The 25,419-nt window shown below is 34.4% G+C and overlaps 1 protein-coding gene across 2 annotated transcripts in view; it reads right to left on the bottom strand.

The window, feature by feature from the left end:
• ccbe1 (collagen and calcium binding EGF domains 1) overlaps nucleotides 1-25,419 on the bottom strand; it is a 59,565-nt gene that overhangs the window by 32,189 nt on the left and 1,957 nt on the right. Inside the window, exon 1 of one of the 2 annotated variants that reach the window (XM_088628913.1) lies at nucleotides 10,589-10,712. The exons of the other annotated variant lie outside the window; for it this stretch is intronic. Coding sequence (XP_088485039.1) covers nucleotides 10,589-10,635 — 47 coding nt within the window. The 5' untranslated portion in view covers nucleotides 10,636-10,712. Of the gene's footprint in view, nucleotides 1-10,588; nucleotides 10,713-25,419 lie in introns of those variants that run through there. 2 annotated transcript variants of the gene reach the window in all.

Below are 25,419 nucleotides of genomic sequence, written 5' to 3'. Positions count from 1 at the left end.
GGAGTAGTGGTTAAGGTTCTAGGATGTTCAACTAAAAGGTTGTGTGTTAAATACCTGGTAGAATGCTTTTGTTGTAGCCTTAAGCAAGGTATAATAAAAGTATAAAGTCAAATTTAATGCTGTATTAAAAGGCATTGAATTGTAAATTGCTTTATCTTCATAAGTAAAGGATAAAGAATTTGAATATTCTGATATTCTGAAGAATATTAGAAAGTGAAGTCTTTAAGCTTTCAGATTCTTCTTTGCTGTAACCCTTATAAAAAAATCACACTTTGACATAAATATTTTCACAATAAAAATATTGAAAAATCAAGATACTTGTTGCAAATAATTCGTTTTCATTATGATAATTGTAAACCTTTCATTAATAGATAATGTAGAAAACATAAGGAAGTGTTGAAAGAACAAATTGAAATTTATGGTTTAAAAAAACTATAAACTATTAATAATCAGTAATTAATATTAAAATTCACACTGTGATAAATTGTTGCACTTCTTCCACATCTTGTAAAAACATTAATTTACAAGACTGTGTTCAAGCATACATTAAATCTGACAATCAGAAAATAAGTAAAATATATACTTATAAAATAAAAAATGAAGGTAAAATATAATTTAAAATTAAGACAGGGTTCACTTTTTTTCCGTCTCTCCGTACTCTCTCTCACCCACTGCGATTCGGACACAGAATGGTTAAAAATGGGGGAAGGTCAGGCAGGCAGAGGGAAAGGGGAAGGGGGGGGGGGGCGTCTTCCCACCTCTATGACTAAAGAAAGTGTCAAAGAGAAATGGCATTAAGTGACATACAGAGCTGAAAAAGTTTGGTTCAGTCTTTTTCCCTTTAAAGGTACACTCATTGCGGAAGAATTTTCACCTCGAACATTTCCCACCAGCTAAGACGCAGAAACAAACTGAATACAAAATGTACTTGCGTAAATAGCGATTACAAACATTTAATGCAGGATCAGCGAGGGCACAAGCCCAAGAATCTGAATTTGATACAATATTATTAATAATGTATTCTGTATTGCATTGAAATTTGAATGTTTTACAAATATAAGAGGCGATACACAACATGTAAAAATAACCATTTTCCCTCCTTTAACTTAAAAAAAATCAGTGAAGAAATCCTAAATCAAGAAACCATCACTTATAGTAACTCATCCAGATACACACACTCATGCCTCATCAGCTATAATAGTGGACTATTTTTACTGTATATATTCGGCTATGTAAGAAACAAAGTAATTCTCTGATCGGGCTTTGAACCGCCTGGGTGCAGCGCACTTCATGACAGTCCATTGTCTATTACCACTATAAAGACAATAATATATTTTTTAAAAACAAACGTCAAATGTTTCCAAAGTGTCCCCTTGCGATATTTTAGCTGCTTAGTTACATGACTCCATATTAATATTACTATCAACAGGTATTAAATCAGTATAACTTTTTTTTTACAATAACAGCAAGCGGTGTTCCTAACACAAATTCTTAGAAAAGGAAAAAACGTTATAACTTTTTATGAATTACAGTATATAAGCTTTATAAGCACGTTAAAATCACAACCTTATGTAAGTTACCAAGTTGAAGACTTTGATGCATAAAATATTTATGCTTAATTAAAATATTTACAGTATGAAGAAGGTGGAAGGTTGTCCAACTAAGGAATCTTGCTTTAATCAAATATACCTACGTTTTAATCAGTTTAATGTTTAACATGCTGTAAAACACAGTTTAAAATTATTAAAAGTCTGAACGGTATCCAATTTAAATTCTGTAAATGGCAAAAGATTGTCCCTCAGCATTGACTGGGATTTGAAACTGGGCATTTTCTGCCTACAGCCCAAATGCTGCACATCAGACGTTAAGCTCGGCTCAGCTAAGCCCATCTCCATCTGGTGGTATTACAAGGTAATTTCACCCTATATAAAAAAAAACATGCAGTACTTTCTAGTTCGTTGCGGATCATCCACAGCGTTTTAGGGCAGCATAGGTTGTTGTTTTTTGAATGGCTGGATTACAGTAAAGGTTTCAGGTTGGAAGTTACCAGAAATTAAAAAAAGCATTAAGAAGAAACTTCAGGGCCACCCTCTTTCAGGTCACTGTATATACAGTATGTAATTAAAATATGAAAAAATACCTTAGTTTAAACCTCTAGCTAAAAATACAAAGCATGAAAAAATAAAGAGAATTTAAAATAGAACTGTTGGGAATAAAGAAAAAGAATGGTCTAATACAGATGCAGCCATTCAAAATGGGTGAGGTATTTCGCGGCATACCCCGGTGGGCGTGTCACAGTATCATGCAGTATCACGCGGTGTCACGTGTGTCACGTGACTAACTATCCGGCGTCGCCTTGTAAAACCGCCAGGGGGAGCTTAACCTCTCATGTACAGCATTTGAGCCTTTAATTTTGAACTGTGTATTACAGCATGTTAATCATCAGTCATTAAAATGTTGGTATATATTATGAAAGCAAGATTGCTCAGTTGGACAGAAGTACACAACCTACCTTTATCAGAAATATTTATGCATCAAAGCCTTTACTGAAGATATTACTAATAGTATTAATAATGGATGACTTTGGACAAGCTGTATACTCAAAGTATAATTTCTTTAGCACATTTGTACAAGCACTTGGAATCTGTCCAAGCCATACTTTGTCAGGCATTTTGTTTTACTTCAACGGGGCATAAAAACTTCCTTGCTTTTAACAGGGCGTTTCATAATTTCTAGCTACGAAAATGATTTAAAATGCGACACCTATCATTCAACTAGAGCTTAAAATATCACAAGCAAAAATACACACCGGTATTCCATTTCTCCCTAAACATTGTAAGCTTCGAAGTCTTTAACTAACGTGATACCGGAGTCAACAAGCATACTTTTAGAATTTGATTAAAAGGGAATATAATATGGAATCGCGTATCTAAAGAATTTAATAACGGTATGATTATATCCGTGTACTGCGGCAGGACTGTGTAAGGCTGTTTCGCCTACTTGATCATGTGAGCTGTCTTGTAGCCTACTGGTCTAGGTGCGTGACTACCAACTGGCAGGTTGTGTGTTCGAATCCAGCTGGTCCTGGACTTTTATTTTAACAAACATTTCTTCGAAAAAATAGGTAAGCGATATTATGGACAATCAATTGACTTTTATATTTCAAAATATCGCAACATGATCGATATTTGCGATATTTTGAATATATCTTCCCTTCTGACAGCGGTTCCTGCTTCTATTGTGTGTGTGTGTGCAACAGTAAATTTTTATAGAGAAATGGAGGCTGGACAGTATGCGTTACAATATAAACATTTATATTGATTTAAATCGTGTTCTGATTTAAATCGCAAACGCGTGTTTAATTATGTGTTTTTTAATCATGATCAGGCTAATGCATTTCTACATTTTGTCAAGACAGCTTGTGTTTAAATTGAGTGTAAGGTAATTTATGCTTCTAAAGTCATGGTCAGTATTGTTGTACTGTGCTGTACTGTGTCACATTATTTTATAGCGTTTTTATTGCGTTATTAAATCCGGTGGCGCTGTGTTAGTTTCCTGACTCACATTATTTAAACTGCGACACTGATCATTCATCTCTAAATAAACTTTATTTTATATAGCGTTTTAAGCGAATAGGTAATTAGATTGCTCATAAACCTAATCACTTTTTCTACATAAACACAGCGTGATTGCTCTCTGAAAATGCTTTTCCTTTATTTTTAAAGTAGGCTCAGATTTCAACTATAGATCGTATTATTATAAACTTTCTTGGAAAAATGTATTTTATGTAAACCATGTTTGCTATTAATTCATTTAGGGCTAAAATACGTTCATTGTCTTCTAATCGAGTCGAGTTGACATTGGAAGCCTGCCACACCCGGACCGTTAAACCAACGCATTAGCACGTCAAAGCCCATTGAGCCAGTATTGGCTTTAGTATCCCCCCCTTCTCCCCTCAATTCAATTCAATTCAAGGTGTTTTATTTGCATGACAGATGGGTACAAGCAGTGTTGGGTACTGTATGTATATTGTAACGCTTACGGCAGACAGGCACTGTGTAGGAGCCGGCGCACCAGAGCAGCGCCTGCAATTTTTATATTTATAACTTAGTTTTTTAAATTAGTCAAGCAATACGAAGCATCTCCTTTTACTTAGTGCCTGAGCATACTGCAACGCGTGTGAAGCCCATAAACGATATTAATTTTGGAACTTAAACATACAGTATATGGCTGGTCTCGGTACTTTAAAGAAAACATACACACCAGTATTCCATTTCTCCCTAAACATTTTAAGCATCGAAGTCTTTAACTAACGCGATACCGGAGTCAACAAGCATACTTTTAGAATTTGATTAAAAGGGAATATAATATGGAATCGCGTATCTCCAGAATTTAAAGACCAGACAATCGCAAACTCGTTTTCAATAAAATTATTTTATTCATTCAGCAGTTTGTGAGAGGGACATCCAGCAGGGAGAGACACACACACCGGTTTTCATTGACAACATTGTTTTTTTTTCAATTCCTCTTGTCTAACAGGAATGTTTTGTTTGTGGACAGACTGTTAGACAAGAGGAAAAGACCGCCTCCTCCTACGAAGCATTTCGTTGATCCGATCACGAATTCTTTTCCAGTCGTACGCAGCAAGGGTTAAGAATCTCCGATTCACCATCGTACTAATGGTTTCCCGGTGATTGGGTTTAAAAAAAACAAAAAACATACTAACAACTGTGCCATCCTACTCCTTAGTTAATACATTTTATTATTCATAAACAGTTAACATTGTTAGCAAAATATTTTGAATTATATTTAACCCTATTTTTTCTTTAGTTTTGTATTTAACTTATTATATGATAGTCAGACTTAATGTATATTTGAACAATGAAAATATATTTTTACAAGATTTTACATTAAGCACTTAAAATTAATATGGTTAATAATAGTAAACTGTAACATGCTGTAACAAGATCGGTTACAAGAAGAAAATGGGTGGATTTTTAGAAACATCCCATCAGACATCCCATCATATTCACAACGTGAAATCTAGAAAATAATATTACGTAACCAAAATCCCCAATATGGAAACAGAACCTGTGTAATTGTTGATAGATGATGTACTCGTAACATTTTTTCAAGACGAACTACAACATTTAAAAAATGACTTGTATGTACTTGATATCTCTAATCAATCCACGGGTCCCAGCACAAAACGAAAGTAAAACGCATACCGTTTCTCGCTTCTTATTGCTCAAAAGTAATTTGACCGTATGAAATGCATAATATAAACCTAGAAACATATACGTGAGCAGTACTTAAGCACTGTAGTATTGGTGTTAAGACATACCTCTCAAATACTGTAAATCAAGTTAAAAATATCTCAAGACCGATTCTGGTCGTAATGAAACCATGCAAGGGAGTTTTTATGTCCGTTGCAGTTCTTTTGCAACATGAATATAATTATATCGTTATTAATTTCTTGAGATACGCGATTCCATATTATATTCCCTTTTAATCAAATTCTAAAAGTATGCTTGTTGACTCCGGTATCACGTTAGTTAAAGACTTCGAAGCTTACAATGTTTAGGGAGAAATGGAATACCGGTGTGTATTTTTTTCTTTAAAGTACCGAGACCAGCCATATACTGTATGTTTATGTTAAGATTTCCCTTCAGTGGTAAAATTAGATATGAATATTCAATACTTAAACGGGCACAGTTAAGACATTAAATATACATATACATATTGTATACAGTACAGTTTGCATACGGTAATATGTTTATGTTACGCGATTAAAAAATAAATAAATAAAACTGGAAGGTCCAGCACCACCATTATGTTTATATGGTTGTTTTTGTTGGTTGGTTGTTATTATGGTTATTAATAATACGATCTATAGTTGAAATCTGAGCCTAAATAAAAAGAAAAAGCAAGTGATTAGGTTTATGAGCAATCTAATTACTTATTCGTTTAAAACGCTATATAAAATAAAGTTTATTATTAATTTTTAAAATACATGACTTTGCTAAAATTTATTTGAAAATAAAAACAATTACAACCGCCAGGGGAGAGAGAGAACAGGGGAGGGATGTTGGTTTTGCATAAGGGGCGGGGCTATGGAAAGTAGGTATGTTTGGGAATGTGTAGTTACATGCTCTGGCTGTTTGTGAATTATCGTTGTTGAGTATGGAGTGTTGAGGTATTGATTTTGTGTAATGCTTTATGTTGAAAATTGAGGTGGATTTTGTTTATGATAAACAGGATAAACTGGGATGGGAGGAAGGTTTGGTTTTGCATAAGGGGCGGGGTTATGATAATTGGAGGACTTTGCGAGTGTAAAATGGTTTGATTATTTGATTTTGTATTGTGGTTGTTATCTATGTTTTTGGTTGGTATTATGTTTATATGGTTGTTTTTGTTGGTTGGTTGTTATTATGGTTATTAATAATACGATCTATAGTTGAAATCTGAGCCTAAATAAAAAGAAAAAGCAAGTGATTAGGTTTATGAGCAATCTAATTACTTATTCGTTTAAAAAGCTATATAAAATAAAGTTTATTATTAATTTGCTGGACAGAGCGGTGAACATTATTATGCATGAGACAAAGATAACGATCCTGATCAGTTTAGAAATCTGTGTACGCTGTAAGGTTTTTACTTCTTAAACTTTTAAAATACACGTTTTGAATAGAAAGAAATCCTCTTCCTGGTATAGCACACCAGCACATCTTTTTTCTCCAATCAGAGGGGTGTCAGATGGTGTGAGCCAATCACCATTCTGCGTTGGGTAGCAACGGGTGACTGTTCTCAGGCGGAAGATGTAAGCAGCTTAATGTTCGTGTTAAATTTTTTTTTTAAATTCAATTAAACGGGCACAGTTAAGACATTAAATATACATATACATACTGTATACAGTACAGTTTGCATACGGTAATATGTTTATGTTACGCGATTAAAAAATAAATAAATAAAAATGAAAAGTCCAGCACCAGCTGGATTCGAACACACAACCTGCCAGTTGGTAGTCACGCACCTAGACCAGTAGGCTACAAGACAGCTCGCATGATTAGGCAGGCGAAACAGCCCTACATAGCTCTGCCGCAGTACACGGATATAATCATACCGTTATTAAATTCTTTAGATACGCGATTCCATATTATATTCCCTTTTAATCAAATTCTAAAAGTATGCTTGTTGACTCCGGTATCACGTTAGTTAAAGACTTCGAAGCTTACAATGTTTAGGGAGAAATGGAATACTGGTGTGTATTTTTTTCTTTAAAGTACCAAGACCAGCCATATACTGTATGTTTACGTTCCAAAATTAATATCGTTTATGGCCTTCACACGCTTTACAGTATGCTCCTATTCTTTTTATGCTCAGCTACTAAGATTTCCCTTCAGTGGTAAAATTCAATATCTACAACGGGCACAGTAAAGACGTTTACAGTACAGTAAGTCTTTCTACGACAGACCAACGGACCACGAGTGCCCCTGTCGGTCAACCAATCACGCACCGCGGTATCGCGTGTCATCTTACCTGCGGTATCTGTACTGCGGTGTCTGTACCGCGCACTTTGAATGGCTGCATCTGTACCATCAACAAGCAGATGTCCATTAAATTTCTGTTATGACATTTATTTAAAATGATAACTAAACATCTCTTGTGGTGATATTAATTCTGCATTGTAGAATGTCATGCTGTGCGGTCATTTTTGGGAAACCCTTGTTGTTTTCCTATGGCATATAAGGATAGCATTTCTTATGGATGGTGTACACACAAGGATATCAACTTCCTGACTTTTAATAAACAACACAGCATTGCATAGTTTATTCTCATTCATTATGTCAGCACTCTTCACTTAAATAAAATTTACTGAGTGAAATAAATTCAAGGCAAACATTAAATTGCATGTGACTGCTTCATTAATGGTACAAAGTGAAGTACAGTATGCAGAACTGGAGAGCTGATGCTGCACTAATGTCCAATGTCTAAAATGTATTCTGAAGGATTTAGATGAACCTTAAGAATTTGTTGTATGTTCATTTATTTTCCAATTTAAACTGTAAACTGCCCAGAATTAAACCCTAACATTATTTATTATGTTGAAATACTGAATTTTTCACTTCAGGGCTCTTTTGTTGAAGAGTGAGTAGAAGTATTGATATCGGTCTGCTTTGTGACTCATTACTTATGTGTCAGTGAATGAGAGACAGCCTGACACTGTGTTTTGTGCTGCAGACTTACAGTACCCACCTCAAACATTCAGTGCTGATCATTCCAATTAAGCTTTTAATTTACTTACTACTAATAAAACAACTTTAAGTGTATGTATTTAGAAAATCTATTCTAACTTATTCCTTATGAATATAAGCATGAGTCATTCTTGCCTTTGAATACAAAGATTGCAAAACTCCTTTGGAAATCCAAATATTTTCTCTGTTACTAATTACATACTACATGTATAACTACAGACATAGCACCAATATCACATTCTTTGATCTGAGCCTGTTTTTGGAGTCACTGAATATTTCTGTACGAAAAAGGCAATCCATAATTTTTACCAGCTTTGCCGCAGCAAAAAAAACAGTTTCTGTGCCAGCTAATTGCTTTTGCTGTCAAAAATCCCTATTATGTTGTTTCAATCCCCTTTTATAATTATCTTTGCTCATCAACCTTGAAAACATTAGAAATTTAGTGTTCCAGTGTGTACTGTGCAGTAAAGAGCAAAACCTAGAATTGCAAGAGTGAAACCAAACTGAACCCTTTTCACCTTTGTGCTTTTACCTTTGCTTGGAGCTACAGATGGATTCATCATAACCACCTCACAAAAGTTCCTGTTCCAGAACAAAAACATTGAAATTTTAGAAATGTCTAACTCTGCAACTAATTATCTTGCAGGGCTTCTTTCATTTGTTATGCTTTAATGTGTTTGAGAATTATTTGCTTGAAAATTCTTGAATGAAATAATAAATTACTTCATGTAAACATTTCTGAATAACAGCACTTGCAAGTCAGATATGGTCCCAAATACTGTAGGCTACAGTTGTGGTACTTTGCAACATTTGCTGCATAATGCCTAGCTGGTTTGATGAAACAGCAGGGGCAAGCATATAAGATAGTAGGAGACTGGCATGGTTAGTTTCTTGGGAATGTAAAGACCAAGAAAATGAAACAAAACAATCCTAACTAGTGTCAAATTGATATAGAAAATTGATCGTTTATTTATAGTTTGACAGAAGAATGATTGTTATTTTTCGAGCCCATGACAAATCAGTACCAACCAGTTTACATTGAAAGCAGAAGGTTACAGTTTGCTATGCTGCTGCATGCAACTGGAGCTATTTTTAAACCAAAACAGCAATTTCAACAAAAAAAAAGTAAAAGTGCAGACTGTACCTTTTTGCTACTTGTAAGTGTGTAAATGCTACCTATCTGAAAGAATCACATCCCGACTTATTGGTTTAACTTTGTGCTATTTGCTTGCTCCACTTACTAGTTTCTGCAGAATCAACACTCAGGGGACAAAGAGCTGGCAATAAGCCATAAGCAGACAGCATTGAATTAGACAGGTGCAGGTTTACAGTCACAATGACAAAGAAAACCTGTTCAGTCTGGTGAATATACTATGAAATGAAGTGGCCATTTTTCCTAATGTGGCTTGTCTGAAAACTGTATTATAAGGTTGGTGAATAATTTCTCATTAACGTTTAGGGTTTTCTCGACATACCAAAGGTCTCATAAACTGCTAAATGACGACATTTGAAAAGTATTAAACTGCTCGAATTAAGCTGATTTAGGTCAGTGCTTCAGAGCAAACCAATTGATTGCAAATCAATTGTTCAGGCATACTTTCCTGTATTGTCATAATATAGTTTATAATACATGACTGAATTAACTTTTATTACTATATATTTCTGATCTTCACACCAATCATAGTTTCTACTGTAAAAATGCAACATGACATACAGTAGGTGCTGCAGCATCACTGTGATCCACAGCTAAGTGAATTCTTTTCAACAATTCAACAGTTATGAAAAAATAAGACACAAAACAAAAAAATACTTTGATCTCAAAGTTGATGTGATTGCAGGGAGGTTTTGATTTAAAGTATCTGGTAATAAATCTCTTACTTTTCTACTCTGGTGTCATACCACACTATGATAGCATGCATTTTGTAAATAGTTTTAAGATGAATCTTACTATGAAAGGAAGCAAAATAACCAAAAGAAAAGATCAACCTTTCATCTGGAAACACAGTAAAGAGACCATGAATCAACGGCATGAATACATAGTCTACAAATAACTCTGAACATCCCCCTAGGTAGGATTTTTTTTCTTTTCGTTTTATGACAACAAACCTATATTATTTTTATTTGCAAGACTTTTTGACACTTTCAAATTTAAATGTAATTTTATACATTACTAAAACTGATTATACAATTTTGTACGCTGTTGGACACTTACAAATGTGCAAGTGAATAAAATGTGTTCAAAAACATTGTGGTTTCTTAAAATTCAGCAAAATAACTAAAATACATACAGTACAATTTACCAACACAAAAAAGAACAAAAAGAAAGAAAATCCTACCTAGGGGGATGCCACATAGGTTTTCTTTTAGTCCAGCACAGACACATATTGCCTCCTTTCACATTGCTTAACCTTTAAATTGCTTTCATTGGTTTGAAAGTACAGTACAGATTAACTTTAAATAAAAAAAACGAAACAATGCAAAGCTACAGAACATGAAAACAAATCACAGGCTCTACAAATGAGAAATGTATTCAAAATCTGGAATAATAATGAAGGAATTAAAGACTTAATGATCTCAGTATCACATGTCTCTTCCTCTGCTGTTACAGGAAATTACAAGAAGTAAGATTCTCTGCAAGATGCGAGACAGGCTTAAGCACTCCCACTTTCACTCTTCAGATCTTTAAACAAAACCATATAACGCTGACCTGAAGCCAAATAAATATTCATTGAAAATAATAGTGTACTACTGTTCTCCGAAATGTAATTCTGAGAAAAAAATGCTTTCCAAAACAAAGAAAGAAATGGTGTTGGTTCTGTACTGGAACTTAATGTGATAATGCCACATTATCTTGACTCAGACATACCGCTGATGTCTCCCAAAGACTGCAAACTAAAGGTGGCCATCCCGATTGACGTATGGTACTGTACTGTACTGTAGCTCATTTGACATTTTGTTAGCTATGTCTGTTTAAAATTTCATCCATCACTGATGTGCAACATCCACCTACATGATGCACAGCAGTCATCATTCAGCAGCAGTCCCAAACTGCTTTAGCAAGTGGATCTTTAGGTGGGACAGATTGCGCTAGATAAGAGTACAAATTAGTTAGGACACTGGGTTAATATCCCTGCACCGACAAACAATGCTATGGGGTCAAAAATAATCAAGCCAGGACTAATGTCTAATCAGATGCACCCCCTTAGTACATCATTTCCCATTGGAATGGAAATTACCTACCAGTGGGAAGAAATGTGCCAACTGGTCCACTGACACCTTGAAAAAGCAGCAACCTGGCTTTCTTCAGAAATCTCTATTCTACTGTAAGTGTTGACCTGGCCTACCCTTGTGTAGTTTTTGAGATCCCAATGAGATCAGGACAGCATCTATTCTCCATCTTTAATGGATTTTCTTTTATGCCTTGCCCTTTTTTCTGCTGATGAATCTGAAATAGTCTTCTGTGTTGAACATGTCTATTATGCTTAGAATGTTATAGACTTATATCAATTCTTTTCAGGGAATTCATAGGTTTGGTATCCAAAACATTGGTTTGGAGAAAATGTTATATTTACCATTACCACAGTAAAAGAACAGTAATGGATGAAGTGAATCATCAATCAGATATATCCTGTATATAAATATTTTACACAGCTCAGGAAAATATGCCTCTGGTTTGAGAGTAGTGTCATTCACTATTGAACAGATTTTTAATTACCTTGGGTGTTGCATACAGTAGGTTTGATTTAATGTATAAAACACTGCCATTCTGGCAGAGGAACTCTCCTAAACCAAAAAGGCCATGAGAACAAATTCAACCCCATTTTCTGCACACTGCCAAAGTGTAACGTATAAATGCCAAGTTGTGTGAATTTGAGAGCTGTGAGCAATTTTTATTTCAGTCCTGCAAAATATCTCAAATGATTCTTGTTGAAATATGGTCTGTTATCATACTTCACCTTGAAAGTCACACTCTCTCTGAAAAAAAATATATTTTTGTCATGAATTCCCCCAAACTGAGCAGATTATATACTGTATGTGTAGCATGTTCATTGTGGACAGATCCCCATGGACAAATGTAACCTTGGAGGAGAGAGTTGTGCAATTTGTCTTTACTCATGCCAGTAGGAAATCAGTAAGAAAGTCTAATTTGAGAAGACAACATCATGAGGAAAAGGCTTAGACTGACTTTCAATTAAGATAAAGGTAAATACCAAGTTAAACAAGTGATGTGAACAAGTAAACAGCTGTCTTAATACTACCCTCTTTTTAGTCCTTCCAAAAGTTTTTTTCATACCCCAAGAATGGTGTAAACAAGATCTGTATCTGAAATCTGCATTTATTTCACTATAAGTACAATATAAAGAAATGGAAAAGTGAACTTTGTGGAAATTACCCCTTTATGAAGTTGCGTATTGAGAGATGTAAGTGTAAGAAAATGATTAACCTTGATGAAACACATTTCCAGGATCACTTACAGTACAGAGATGATCATTTACAATGAAATTTGGTTCAAAGTAAAATGTTTTTTTTTGTCTCTCAAACAGGGGCCATTTTAAAATAGAAAATTATGCACAAGTAAAAGGTGAAAAGCATTATTTTTATTTTTCCTTTTCAGCATTTCCTAACATATCCAAGCCCACCCTGTGAGTTTTTACTGTGTTATATAATTTTAATAATTTTGTTAATCCAGAAATAACTTGGATTTTGTAACTCAAGCAAAATGAATGTTTTGCACTTCAAGAATCATCACAACCCAGGATGACTGTCAAACCTATTTAATCTAACCCAAATGTCAAAATGATACTGTATGTATATACATACTTTATATCCAAATAAATAACATAAAACTTTCAGAATAAGATTCCTTTTCATAAACAAATATGCAGAAACCCAGAAATAGCCCGTGAAAACCAATAAAATACATCAAGTCCTGAATATAACCTTTCCCACCTTTGAGAGAAAAGGAAATACGGATGAAGGTAATGCTTCAGTAAAATCTCCTGGGCTTGCATTTTATCACATACTGCAATAGCTCTTACATAAAAGGACCTGGAAAACATTACACAATTGACTGACACCTATATTAAAATGCAAAAACATGCCTACAAGATTAAAGGGATTGTGTGTAAATGCCAAGAAATACTATAAGTGAAGCAGTGTTTTAGATATTTTATTAAGAATACTGTAGACATCCAGCTGTTTGCAATACAAAAAGATTGGTATGACTGTTTTTAATAGTGCTGTGTAATATTCCTGTTGGCTTGTTTTGGTCCTGATGGACTGATAAATTATCAACTTATCTTTCCTATAGGGGAGTACAAATAAACCTTGTCATATTCAAAAAACAAAACATTGTCTTCTACACTCAGGTCAATGGTAGGATCCCATAATATATTAACAACTGAAATATAGACTCTGGCCTATAGTATTTGGAATGCAGCAATCTGATGTCAATAAGTCATCATCACTGTTTAGCAAAACAACAGTGAACTAAAACAATGATGTTGATGCACAATGAAGTTTTACAGTTCCAGGCCTTTTGGGTTACTACTGGCTCTACAGCATTATCTAAAGCCTGAAATGTAAGAACCCACTCACATTCAATATTACCAACACCCCGCCCTTGAAATATGAATTAACCAAGTACAGGTTAATTGCAATTGTTTCTCAGATTTGAATTGTAAATTTCTGAAGAGGATCATTGAGGCTACGAAAAAGTTTTAAATATTAAGAGCTGGCATAAGTGCTGTTTTAATGCAGTCACTTAAAAACAAGTTCCCACATCTCTTTACAGGCATGTTCTGTGCAAAATATTAGACATGGGTATTTTACAGTAGGATTTTAACAACCAATGTTCTATGCTTTTTAAAAAACACAATACTGACTGCTTTTTTATGACTTAACCACTGGAATGTCTTAACTTCTCAAGTCAATCTTTATGGTGATTTTATGAAGGCCCAATTCAACCTTTTTAGAAAAACAAAGTAGAACTCCTTGAACGATTCGTTTCCTTTTTGGAAATGATGCATTCACCCAATGCTTGACTGGACAGTTAACTCTGTTTATACAATATCACTGTATCACTGTTCTCTGTCTCCAGATTTTGGTGCTTTCTGCAGTTTCCTATTATGAAAAAATTGAAAAAGAATTACACCAATATATTTTTATGCCTCTGAAAGTAAATGTTTTTTTTCATTATTAGCAAAAGACCAGCTGGAAACACTATAAGATAATACTTGAGGACTTGAGGATTGAACATACATACCAAAACAAATGAAAGCTACTAGCTCAACAGGTTTATTAAAAATTGGGAAGGATGTAAAAAGACTATCAAAGGACCATAATGATTTATTGACTTACAATTTGAAAACTGGGCTGCATGTTAGATTGATGAACTATGGTCATTAATGGGTGACATAGGTAGTAACGTTGCCTCACAGCTCTGGGGCCTAGGGTTGAATTCCAGTTTTGCAAGTAGAGTTTATAGAAAGATTAGATTTGGTTAACTATTCTCAGTTTCTTTCGGGAGGGATTACTGTATATTACATACTTGATCGGCACTCCTCTATCTGCTCTGATGTGTAGTGATCACTGCTCCATGTCAACCAGCTGGTGCTAAACTTCAGTAGTGGATTAAACTGGTCACTTCCTACAGTACATGCAAATCTCTTTGGGATCCTTCAGGTTGAGAACTGCTTAGCATACCCCTTTAATTCTTAGTAATTACCATCAAAAATATCCACATTGTTTAATCAAGCCAGCAAAGGACACATTTAAAAGCTGAGGAAAAGTGCTACACATGGATCCCTGTGAACACATCAGAGCAATTTCACCACAGAATAAATATATATATATAAGATATTAGTATAAAGAAACAAAATAACTGAATGTCTCTGATTAAGTAAGGTTGTATAGGTAATTCATTTCTGCTATCATATCCCACCAGAATGCCAAAGTAAATATTGTTACATTGTAGTGTGCACTTACATTGACATGGATATCATCATCCATTAAAAAAATATATCTTTAATTATACAGGATTTTATTTTTTTTAAGTAATGGATTAATCTTTTAAGTGGCATGTTTAGATGTAAAAACTAAAACCCTTACCATCATACAGTTAGCCATTTAGTACAAGTAATTTCTAAAATATATTGATAATACCAGCAGAAGAAGTTAATCATGATTACTGTATATGCTCTGGAATTCAAATATTTGTGAGGATAACTGTTGTACCTTTCTAAAGCACCCTGCCAAACTGATTATAAACACTTGAAGGAAGCAGGTATACAAAACACAGTAAGAGTCCAACTAAAAATAATTACAGGCTGTTTTAAAGAGCTGTTTTTCTGCTATTTCAACAGTGTTGTTTTTGCACTTCATCCAGAGGGCTCCTTTGTCCTACTGAAACCTGACTAAGATGGCAAAATGGGAAGGAATTAAACTGTGAAATCTAACTCCTTTTTCGATTAATGTCATTGTGAGAACACAGCTTTCCTTAGGTATGGTATTACCAGTAAAAGCTATGAAATTACAAACTTTAGAATTAGAAGTCTGTAGGTCAGGGATACATTACTAACAAGTTGGTTTGAAAGGTCTGTTCATTTGGGGCCATTAAATGTAATTCTGCAGACTAGATTCTGTGCTCCTAACATAATATATATATGATTTTAAAGCATTTTCTGGATAGTTTATTACCATGTTTCTTAATATAATTTTAACTAAAAGGTTTTCTCTCAATCGAATGGCACTAAGGGGCACATAGAAGTATAGACGTTTAACTTTGATTCAGTCCACAAGGCATCATAAACAGGGCATGACATGTGGCATAATAACAACCTCATAACCCTGCATGCATGTTTAGGAGATTTCGGCACAGTCTTTGAGAAGTATTTCAGAGATTCATTTAACCTAAGGAAAATCAGAAAAAAAAGAAACATTTTTGAAGAACTGTGCAATGTGATGTTGGGACTAAATCTACCAAGTATGTTCAGATTTCTATTGAATGTAAATGTGTAATAATTAAAGAACACTTCTGACAATACTACAGTAGCACTATATAGTCATTGATCTTGCTTCATCAAAGTATCACGGTGTGATAATTGCAGTTCTGTTGCTGCTGATGGAATCCAATAAGGTTACAGGCTGTCTGGCTTCAGTGCCACCCAGCACCACTCACCAGACAGAGGTGAAATCAAACTAGAATGCAATACCCTCAATACAGATGTAACAAAATTAGTAATATCCCACATTCAACTACTCAACAAATGAGTTCACAATAAAGGAGTAGTAGTTCATAGGCAAGAGCAAGTGCAATAAGTGGTTATATGCAAAAATCATGGGTATTATTCGATTAAGGGGACCTAGGGTGATTGTGGGGAAGCATACTTACAGGTTCTGGAATCTATGTGGAATCCAGTATTCTGGTGTTGATGTGTGGGATGTGTGTGATGTATGTGTTGATGTATTTTATGTGTTGTAATGTTGATTTTTACTGTTTGCATGTTTACTGTTTTTAGTTTCTTAGTGAGTAAGACTTAGCTATAGAAAACACATTTCTGAGAAATCAAACTATAAAGTATTAGAATATCATATCAAAAATCCGCTTGACCAAATCTTCGGCTGCAGAATTCAGTGTTTCCGGTTTCAAAGAGGGTTATGTCACCTACTGTGACTCAGTACCAAGGAACATTTTCTCCCTCTAAATACCACCTCCTCCACAGCAACCTGAGCATTTGATAGACATCAGTCACTGTAATCTGATATCAAATGCAAGAAGTGTAATTTTGCCCTTGCTGGGCTTTGATCACAGGCATTCTGGGTGCAGAGTCACACAACACTGGTCTTGTGATTGATGAAGCCCACTGTGGTTAAGGTGTAGGTCCCCTGCTGTGTGAGAATTCAGAATTATCTAGGTACAAAGAGGGTGACTCCCATTTCCAAGGCATTACCAATGGGACATGTTACACAATGTGTCAAAGTAACTGATCACTGCAAGGAAAACCAAAATTAGCAGTAATCCCTGAGCAAGACAACAATCCTGTCCATCTTAATCAAACTGAAAAGAAAAGCAGGAAAAGTGTGTGGAAAGAGGATGATTTGAATGTACAGTACAGTGAGAGTATACTGGCTTGCAGTAACTTTAGATATGAATTCTGACCAGGAAAATTCAATTCAATGAGTTAGGGCATCATAACTATGTCATGCTGTAATGCTTTATAAAAATGAAATCTACTGAGCATGTACAGCAGCATGATTGGAAATCTTATATATAGTAAATGGTGTACATGAAAGATATGTACTGTACATATATACAGTATATATTTGCATCTGTACTGTTAAAACCTATAGACATCCTTCGTTGTTAAAATGTTAGCATGCCATTGCCTTACACTGTATCTGTTTTAACAATAAAAAGAAGAACTTGTTTCAAAGAAGCTAATTCCATATCAATAATATATCAGTTTATAATCAACAATATATTGATTCAGAAAATTGATAGTCTACAGCATTACAATTCTGACTTGTGACATTGACTGGTTATTGGGAACCTTATATCTTTACATGTTTAGTAGTTTGGGCTTTTCAGGGAACTCTGTGATCAGTGGCTTTCTGCAGAAGAGAGCAAACAAAATTGTATTTGGTCATCTTTGCCAATTTTATGTCTTGAGCTACAGTACACAAACCCTATTCTCATTTTGTCTGAAAAAAATTGAAACATGGCCAAGGGTTGTAATCTGTGTCCAATCCTGACAAGAAAAATTCCACATTTTCGCATACTGAATGAATGAATGTCTGAATTTATTTCAGCAACTTGGATGGATCTAAAATGACGTTGTCTTTTGGATGAATTTTTAATAGTGTATTGCATCCAGCTGATAGAACAGCATTTCAAAACTCTTTCCCCTTAATCCTCACATAAACAGATCTAACACTTGCTTCTATGATATGAAATGTGCTGGGTGTGCTGTCAATACTAAACAATAGCACTAGAGTACTGAAACAAAGGGCATAATGTTTAGCAATGTACACATTTAATTATTTCAAAAACTTGGCAACACTTTTTAACTATACCCTACAGTATGTCCCAAAAAGGGTACAATTGGTAGTAGAAATTCAAACTATGCAGTCTTGCAGCAATGTAGCGTTGCCTTCAATGATTATGAAACTTAGGAATCACATTGTTGCTCAAAGTATGTCACTGAAGAATGCTGGTGTACACATACCAAGATAATCTGGATAAAGTAGTGTTCCATTAGGGAACTGTACTGGTGAAGCAAAAAAAAATCTGAGGACCAGTACCAGGACCAATAAATATGTTAACTAAATATTTCCAGTATTCTGTTTAAAAGGGCTAATTAAATTTTGACAAACTTACTCTTAGAATGATTCAGAATTTATGAATCTATGTGGAAACCTTGACATTTAGTTTTGGCAGAGAGCTTTCTGAATTAAGTGCAAAATTGAGCTTTTATTTATTCAAGAGACAATGGTATGTGGACAGCTTCCAAAAATAAAAATATGCTTTAACAAAAAACCATAGAAAAAGAAAAGAAAATACTATATTGTCAGAAAGCATCGTAGAACACAATAATTGTTAGCATTAAAGATCCAAGACACAGACATCAGACAGTGTTACAAAACTAACAGTGCTGTGCAGAAAACCAAGCTTCATAAGAATTAGACATTTTGAGATGTGATGGGGTTTGAAAAGTTTCCTTCACACACCTTAAACTTTCTATGTAGTAACACATATCAGGTCATTTGACTTAGCCGTTCTTCTACAAGGTTCTGGGTTATATTCATATCTGAGAATGTAGAATGGATTGCATCTTGTGTAGAGACCATGGGTTATGACTGGATTGATACTATCGCTAGATTTACATTTAAGCCTTTTTTTTACAGGTTCTTGCTTAATAGGAATGATGAGGTAAAGAGAAGGCTAAGACATTAATGACAGTAGTGTCTGAATGCATGATACTCACTGGTGGGCAGTTCTGATTTCATCTGCTTTTATGGTAGCAAATCTACAGTATAAGCAGTGTGTAAAACTATAACTTGAAAGTCATTCACTTAAAGAGCCAAAATAGTGGGTTACATTTCCAGAATCTTACATGATAAATTAAACACTGCTATTTTTTTTCAGGTTAATAAATAATGCAAAATTACCTTTTCAAATATTTACAACACCAATTCAATACGATTGCAAGAAGACCTTGCAAACAGAAAGGTGAAATCTGCCCTTCGCATTAAAATATTCAATACATTGTACATTTTTGTTCTCTTAGTTGATTTCAGGCTAAATATACCTTTGAATTCCTTTGACTAATGTAAATTGCTTTACGAACAATATTGCAAAGAAAGCTTTAAATATAAGACAAACATTCTGACTTCATTCTGATAATTTTTGTAGTGAGTTGTTGAACTCCATGAGATTGCAAGTTTAGTTTGCAATGTAGTTATTTCAGGAAATAAGTTTATATACAAATATAAATATAGCAAATATACAAAACCATGGATTTTGACCAAAACCTAAGAATATACATGCCAGACAAGCGGACTGACAAATGATTAAGCAAATTCTAGTCAGAAAATTAATTAACATCATAGCTGCCTTTTGTATCCATTAAAATATTACTGATCTTTTTGGCTTTTTGTCATGTTGTGAGCATGTAAGCAATAATGTTGGTTAATTTGAACTGCATATTGACTGAATTTGGAATTGAAATTGAAACTAAATATGTTACCACCTGTTTCTGCTAGAATGGAACACAGATTGCCACATCGTGCTGCACATTTGAAAAAATAAACTTCAGCTTTGAAAAAAACTTTTTTTCAAACAGAATTTTTTTTTCAGCTTTGCTCATGTTCACAGTATTATTGTACTATTTTATTAATCCAATTTTCATCCAAAAATAGCACCTATAAACCCAAAACATACATATACAGCACAAGTATTAGAAATATGCAATTCTGGTAAATTCTCCATTGCTAGCTAGATCTTCTGGCTCATATTCATAGAAAGCTTCTTGTTTCTGGCTGTATATAGATATAAATTAAACACATTTTAAATAAAAAAATGATGGTACCATATTTTATATATTATATTGTATAGTGTCCATATACATCTACAGTATTTGACAAGAGATTAAATTGTTTCAATAATCTTTGTACTGTAAGAGTTTTTATAGGGAAAAAACATACTTTGTTGGATGAACTACTAGTTGACAAGCATAAAAGTATGAAGTATAATCTTTCTTTCTTAGGTTCTATTTTGGACTTCAGTCATGTTTTTAACAAGTCTGAACAGACTATAAGCTAGATCCAGTCATTTGTACCATATGAGATTGAATACAACTAGTGTCTGCCAAGAGCACAAATTTGACCTAAGAATGTAAGAAACGAAAACCTTTAGTTTCTCTGGATGTTACTCAACAGAGCACATTCAGTAAATAAAGAGAGCAGGATTCCATAGTAAAATATTTCACCTCAAGTGTGCTTTCCTCTTCCTAATTGCTATCTGGGATACAACAGATTGCTCAACAGCAGTGATTCCAAACTAACAACATTGTTCCCTGCGGTTCAATGACCATCACCCCAAGGTACTATTTTGCTGATTTTATGGATCTTAAAATGTGAGTTTTATGTTATACACTTGAGAGTATGGCATACTTATTTTTATGACCTATCTCACCTTTTAAAAAAGCGAGCCCAGCTCTCACTCCATGTACTGTATCTCTGTTGTCCTGTTTTCTTTTAAGAGATGAATTCTCATAACTGGAAGTTAGCCCGCTTAATAAAATGGTTGAGGTTTTTAATATGTAACAGAGAGAATAAAGTCCATATATGATTGTAATTCTCTTAAAAAGCCTTATTATAATTTGCCTAATTATTATTTCATGAAGCTCATTGTGAGTTCCCAACAGAATTAAACAGGCAAGAGGAGGTTGAGGACCTTTGCTTCCTGCTTCAGTGAAAACAATGTCACCCCTAGATAATGTTATGTACTTAGTTTTAGGCATGATTGTAAGTTTCTTGTTCATTATAAATCATTGTTTATAATCAGTTGCAGTGTACACATAGATTATGTTGCCTTATTACCCAGAACTTGATTGGGAGCAAGATCCTCTGAATCATTTCCTGTATTGTTGATTTCCTAGAAAAAAACAACAGCTGTGGGCTTTTCTTAAACAGAAAGAAATGTGTATGTGTGGGTATATTATAGTACGTGGACATAGAATTCTGTTACGGTTTTCAAAGTCTACTGCTAACATTTAGAAAAAGACTTTACTATGAATTGCACAACCTGTAATGGGAACTGTTTGTTACAGGGAAAGACCACCATGAAGAGTCAAACAATATAGAAACATTTGTTTATTGCATTTATTAATTATCTGTGTAAATTGCTCCACTGAAGAATATTTTCTCTTACTCTTAGCATGCCCAAGAGTTCCTTAGACACAGTTTATGGAGCCAGTCATGTATTTCTGTTCTTGTTCCGACCAAAAATTAATGACATTTAAAACATTAAAGCACATTTAACAGAACTCTTTTTGGACTGCTGAGTAATTCCATTTAATAAGCATACCCAGGTTCACACAATGAAATTGAATACTGAGGTGGAAACACACTTACCCACTCTTAAGCTTGTTCAGTGTCTAGAAAGCAGCACCAGTATCTTTTGAAATCATACAAAGCAGGGGATGAAGTAGTTATGATAACAACTATTAGACTATGATAGAAGCTGGCATGTCCATTTACACTGTTGCAGAATATCACGTTGCTCTGGAGCATGACAATCAAACATAAACACCAAGATTACCAGCATTACTGGAGACGTGCCATACAGCTGTATTCAACTTCAAAATGCTTTGTGGAAACAGAGCTTGACATTCTGCTTGTCCCACTGTGTAATGATACACAATGATGGAAATCAATGTTGGTAATTATATTAAATACCTATTTACCATCTTTGGAGGCTACTTGTGAGGCTGTAGTTTTTTCATATATGCAATCTTCATCTATTGACTTTCTATTTCTGATAAAATGAAAAATTTGAAATATTGCAGATATCTATTTAACGTACAATAACCTTCACAATCTTGCTCATTCAGTCTCCTGGTCTGCAGGAGTCACTGTGAAACACACGAAGCAGCCCCTGGGTGATTTTGCTCTCTACCCATGAGAAAAAAAAGGAATGATTTGCTTTAGTACTGAATTTCTCTTGCTTCCATAGTTCTGACTCTATTATCCATCTTAGTTGAGCCTAGACGACCAAATGGTCTCCTGGTCTCATGACTCCCCTGCACTCTCAGTGCCCTAAAAAGTTCATTCACTTACTTTGGTTGAGCTTGTTTATTTGCTTTACAAATTAGTGTCCGTTAAAAATTAAAGGCTTATCATTCCACTGCAACATGACACTTGTTTTTTTTTAATCTGCAGTCTGCAATTCTCAATATAGCCATACTTCAATGTGGGTCTGTTGTGTGAATTAATCTTTTAGGGGTGCAAGTCAGACACAGGATTTTAGGATTCTCTCATAGTCCCCACAAACGTAGAAAATGTAAAAGTATACAGTTATAAAAGTAAGACACTCTACTTCTAACACCTAGAGTTGTTGTAGTAGAATTTCAGTGAGTACTTGAATCTGTATACCATTACCTGCTATATGATTTCAATGTGTGGACTGTACTGTAAGTAGATTACAAATGGAAGACCTGCATTACTTCATTTGCTTTTTTAGTCCATAATGAAGATGGCAAAACAGCATTAGCACTCCTGAAAAACTATTTTTTTCAGAATCATACAGAATTATTTTTGTATTAAAGCAGCAAGACACTTGTTTGAAAACGGATTAAACCACATTCCATTGTATTATTTTCAGAGCCAACATTATGTTGTGATAAATGACTTGTAAGGGTCTTGCTTACTATTATTAAGGAATTCAAATGTAAAATTCCAACAAATCAGAAGAATTGTGATCTGACATTAAGTCAGCTTAATGTAAAATCTCCCTCTGCCAAATCTGCCACTTATCTCCATTTCATAAGGTCAGCAATACGGAGAACAACTACTTAAGGTTTAGTAAACTGAATAAAAAAATAGTTCCAAAAATGACATCATTTCATTTGCTTCAAGTGAAAACAGAATGAAATCCTCATATTAAACAATATGGGGCTAGAAGCTCATACTTGGGGCACAATTTTGAAATCCAATAAATCTTTCGAGCAGTTGGTCAAAGAGTTGAAACTGTAAGTACTGTATGTTGCAGTATGTGAGATAGCAACCACACACATACTATATCATTTGGATAGCATTGCCACAGTTTCAGGAAAGGAGATCTCTTTGTCTCTTCTCTGTTCTCTGTCCCAATTTATTTGTTGTATTGTACACATGATATACTGTAAATAAGATGCTTGGTTTTCAAGGACGATTGACATCTCTTCTGCAAAGTACAAACTGCAGATTTCAGGAATCCAATTTTCCTTTTTTTTCATGAATTTCTGTATACTTTGGTCTTACAGGTTGGTGGAAATGGTGATGTAGAGTAAGAATTAAATTGTGCTGTATACGTATTTAAAGGTCTGTGCTTCACCTTGCATCACAAAAATGTGTGGCATTGTCATTGCACTGCTTATATTTTGATCTTGAAATGTTTCTGTGTTTGGTTTGTTGTTTGGTTCTGTAATAGGATTAAGGCTGTAGTGGGTAATCCCTAACCTTTAACAAATAACAAATTTAACATCAGCAAAAGCCAAGGAAGGAACACTGGGCTTACTTTACTAATCATTTCTATGACTGAAAGCCAATGGAAGTTCACAGTGGAACACTAGGTCAATTGCTTTTGCATGCATGCTCTTTTTTGCAGTGAGGGACTGATTTATGGGGACAAAGAAGTGGAATTTCTGTTTTCTCTGCAACTGAATCTTAATTTTTGGTGAACACTGGAACTGAATGCAATTCAAACCACCATACCTACAGTATATATTTGCAAATAGGTTTTGTTTGTATGAGTAAATAATGACATTTACAATAACCCCCACAAGCCCATTTCTTAATGTGCAAAATCTATAAAAATGTAGTGATCTATAGACAATGATTACTAATACTGTATACTGTACAGTACAACACTACAGTACATGTATAGAAAAAAAAAACTAATAATCCAAGATGCATGCCTTTCCTTAAAAAATGTTTAAAAATAGTTTTATAAACCACTACAAAGCTGAATGGCTTCCATGAAGCAACTTCAGATTAAGTCTTAAAGAAACAACCATTGTATAAACAGAAGAATTCAGACAAACAATTTTGAATCACGTTAAGTAGTCTTTAGGTCTTGATCCTTCTATGTTCTTTTTCTCTGCTATTACACAGACACACAATACTCTAAAACATTCTCATATTATACACAGAATATCCTCCTCCTAACCACAGACATTAAAGATGCAGAACTAAACAGCCACCGGAACTTGTTTTGACTTGTTAAAAGGGAAGAAGACCAAAGGAGATAGTTTTTAAAAATCTGGATCTTATCCCGTCATTCTTCAGACACAAAAAAAAGAATTAAAATGCACTTCTTAAAATCAAGTAATGCAGTACACCTGGATGGCATTACCTACTGCAGGATACTAGTGAACCTCTAGAATGAGCAGACTATTAATGAAGAGCCTGCATTTCTCCTACTTCTTTAATCCATGATAAACACATGGAAGCGACTGCAGCCATCTGAGTTATTTGTGCTGAGGTCTAAAACTACACAGAAACCAATCTTAGAAATAGTCCTTGTATGACAATATGTAATTCACCTTGTTCCATAGAAATATGCAGAAGAACATGTTGCAAGGAAGATTTCTGTCCACTTCAGTAGTACACTACAATGACCATTCAGACCCTGATCATACTGTAACATGTGGAATTACTTTATAGTGGAATGGCGGTCCCTCAGCTTTATAATTGTATGACAAAATGATCTGACGGTTTATGAAAATAACTCATTTTAAATTACCAAACATGGGTAGAAAAGTATTTAAAATAACTAAAGTTGAACAGGGTTTATTGTACATGATCTATATTCATTGCTATATTGTTGTGGCATAAGATTAGACTGGGACTGAGCTTATATCAATACAGTTCAGTCAAGTTCGTTACTAGAACATTTTCTGATCTT

The sequence above is a fragment of the Lepisosteus platostomus genome, chromosome 4 (genome assembly GCF_059453375.1).
Source record: "Lepisosteus platostomus isolate fLepPlt1 chromosome 4, fLepPlt1.hap1, whole genome shotgun sequence".
Classification (NCBI taxonomy): Eukaryota; Metazoa; Chordata; class Actinopteri; order Semionotiformes; family Lepisosteidae; genus Lepisosteus; species Lepisosteus platostomus.
Note: the sequence above shows the minus strand (reverse complement) of the source record. Positions and strands in the feature narration are given on the sequence as shown.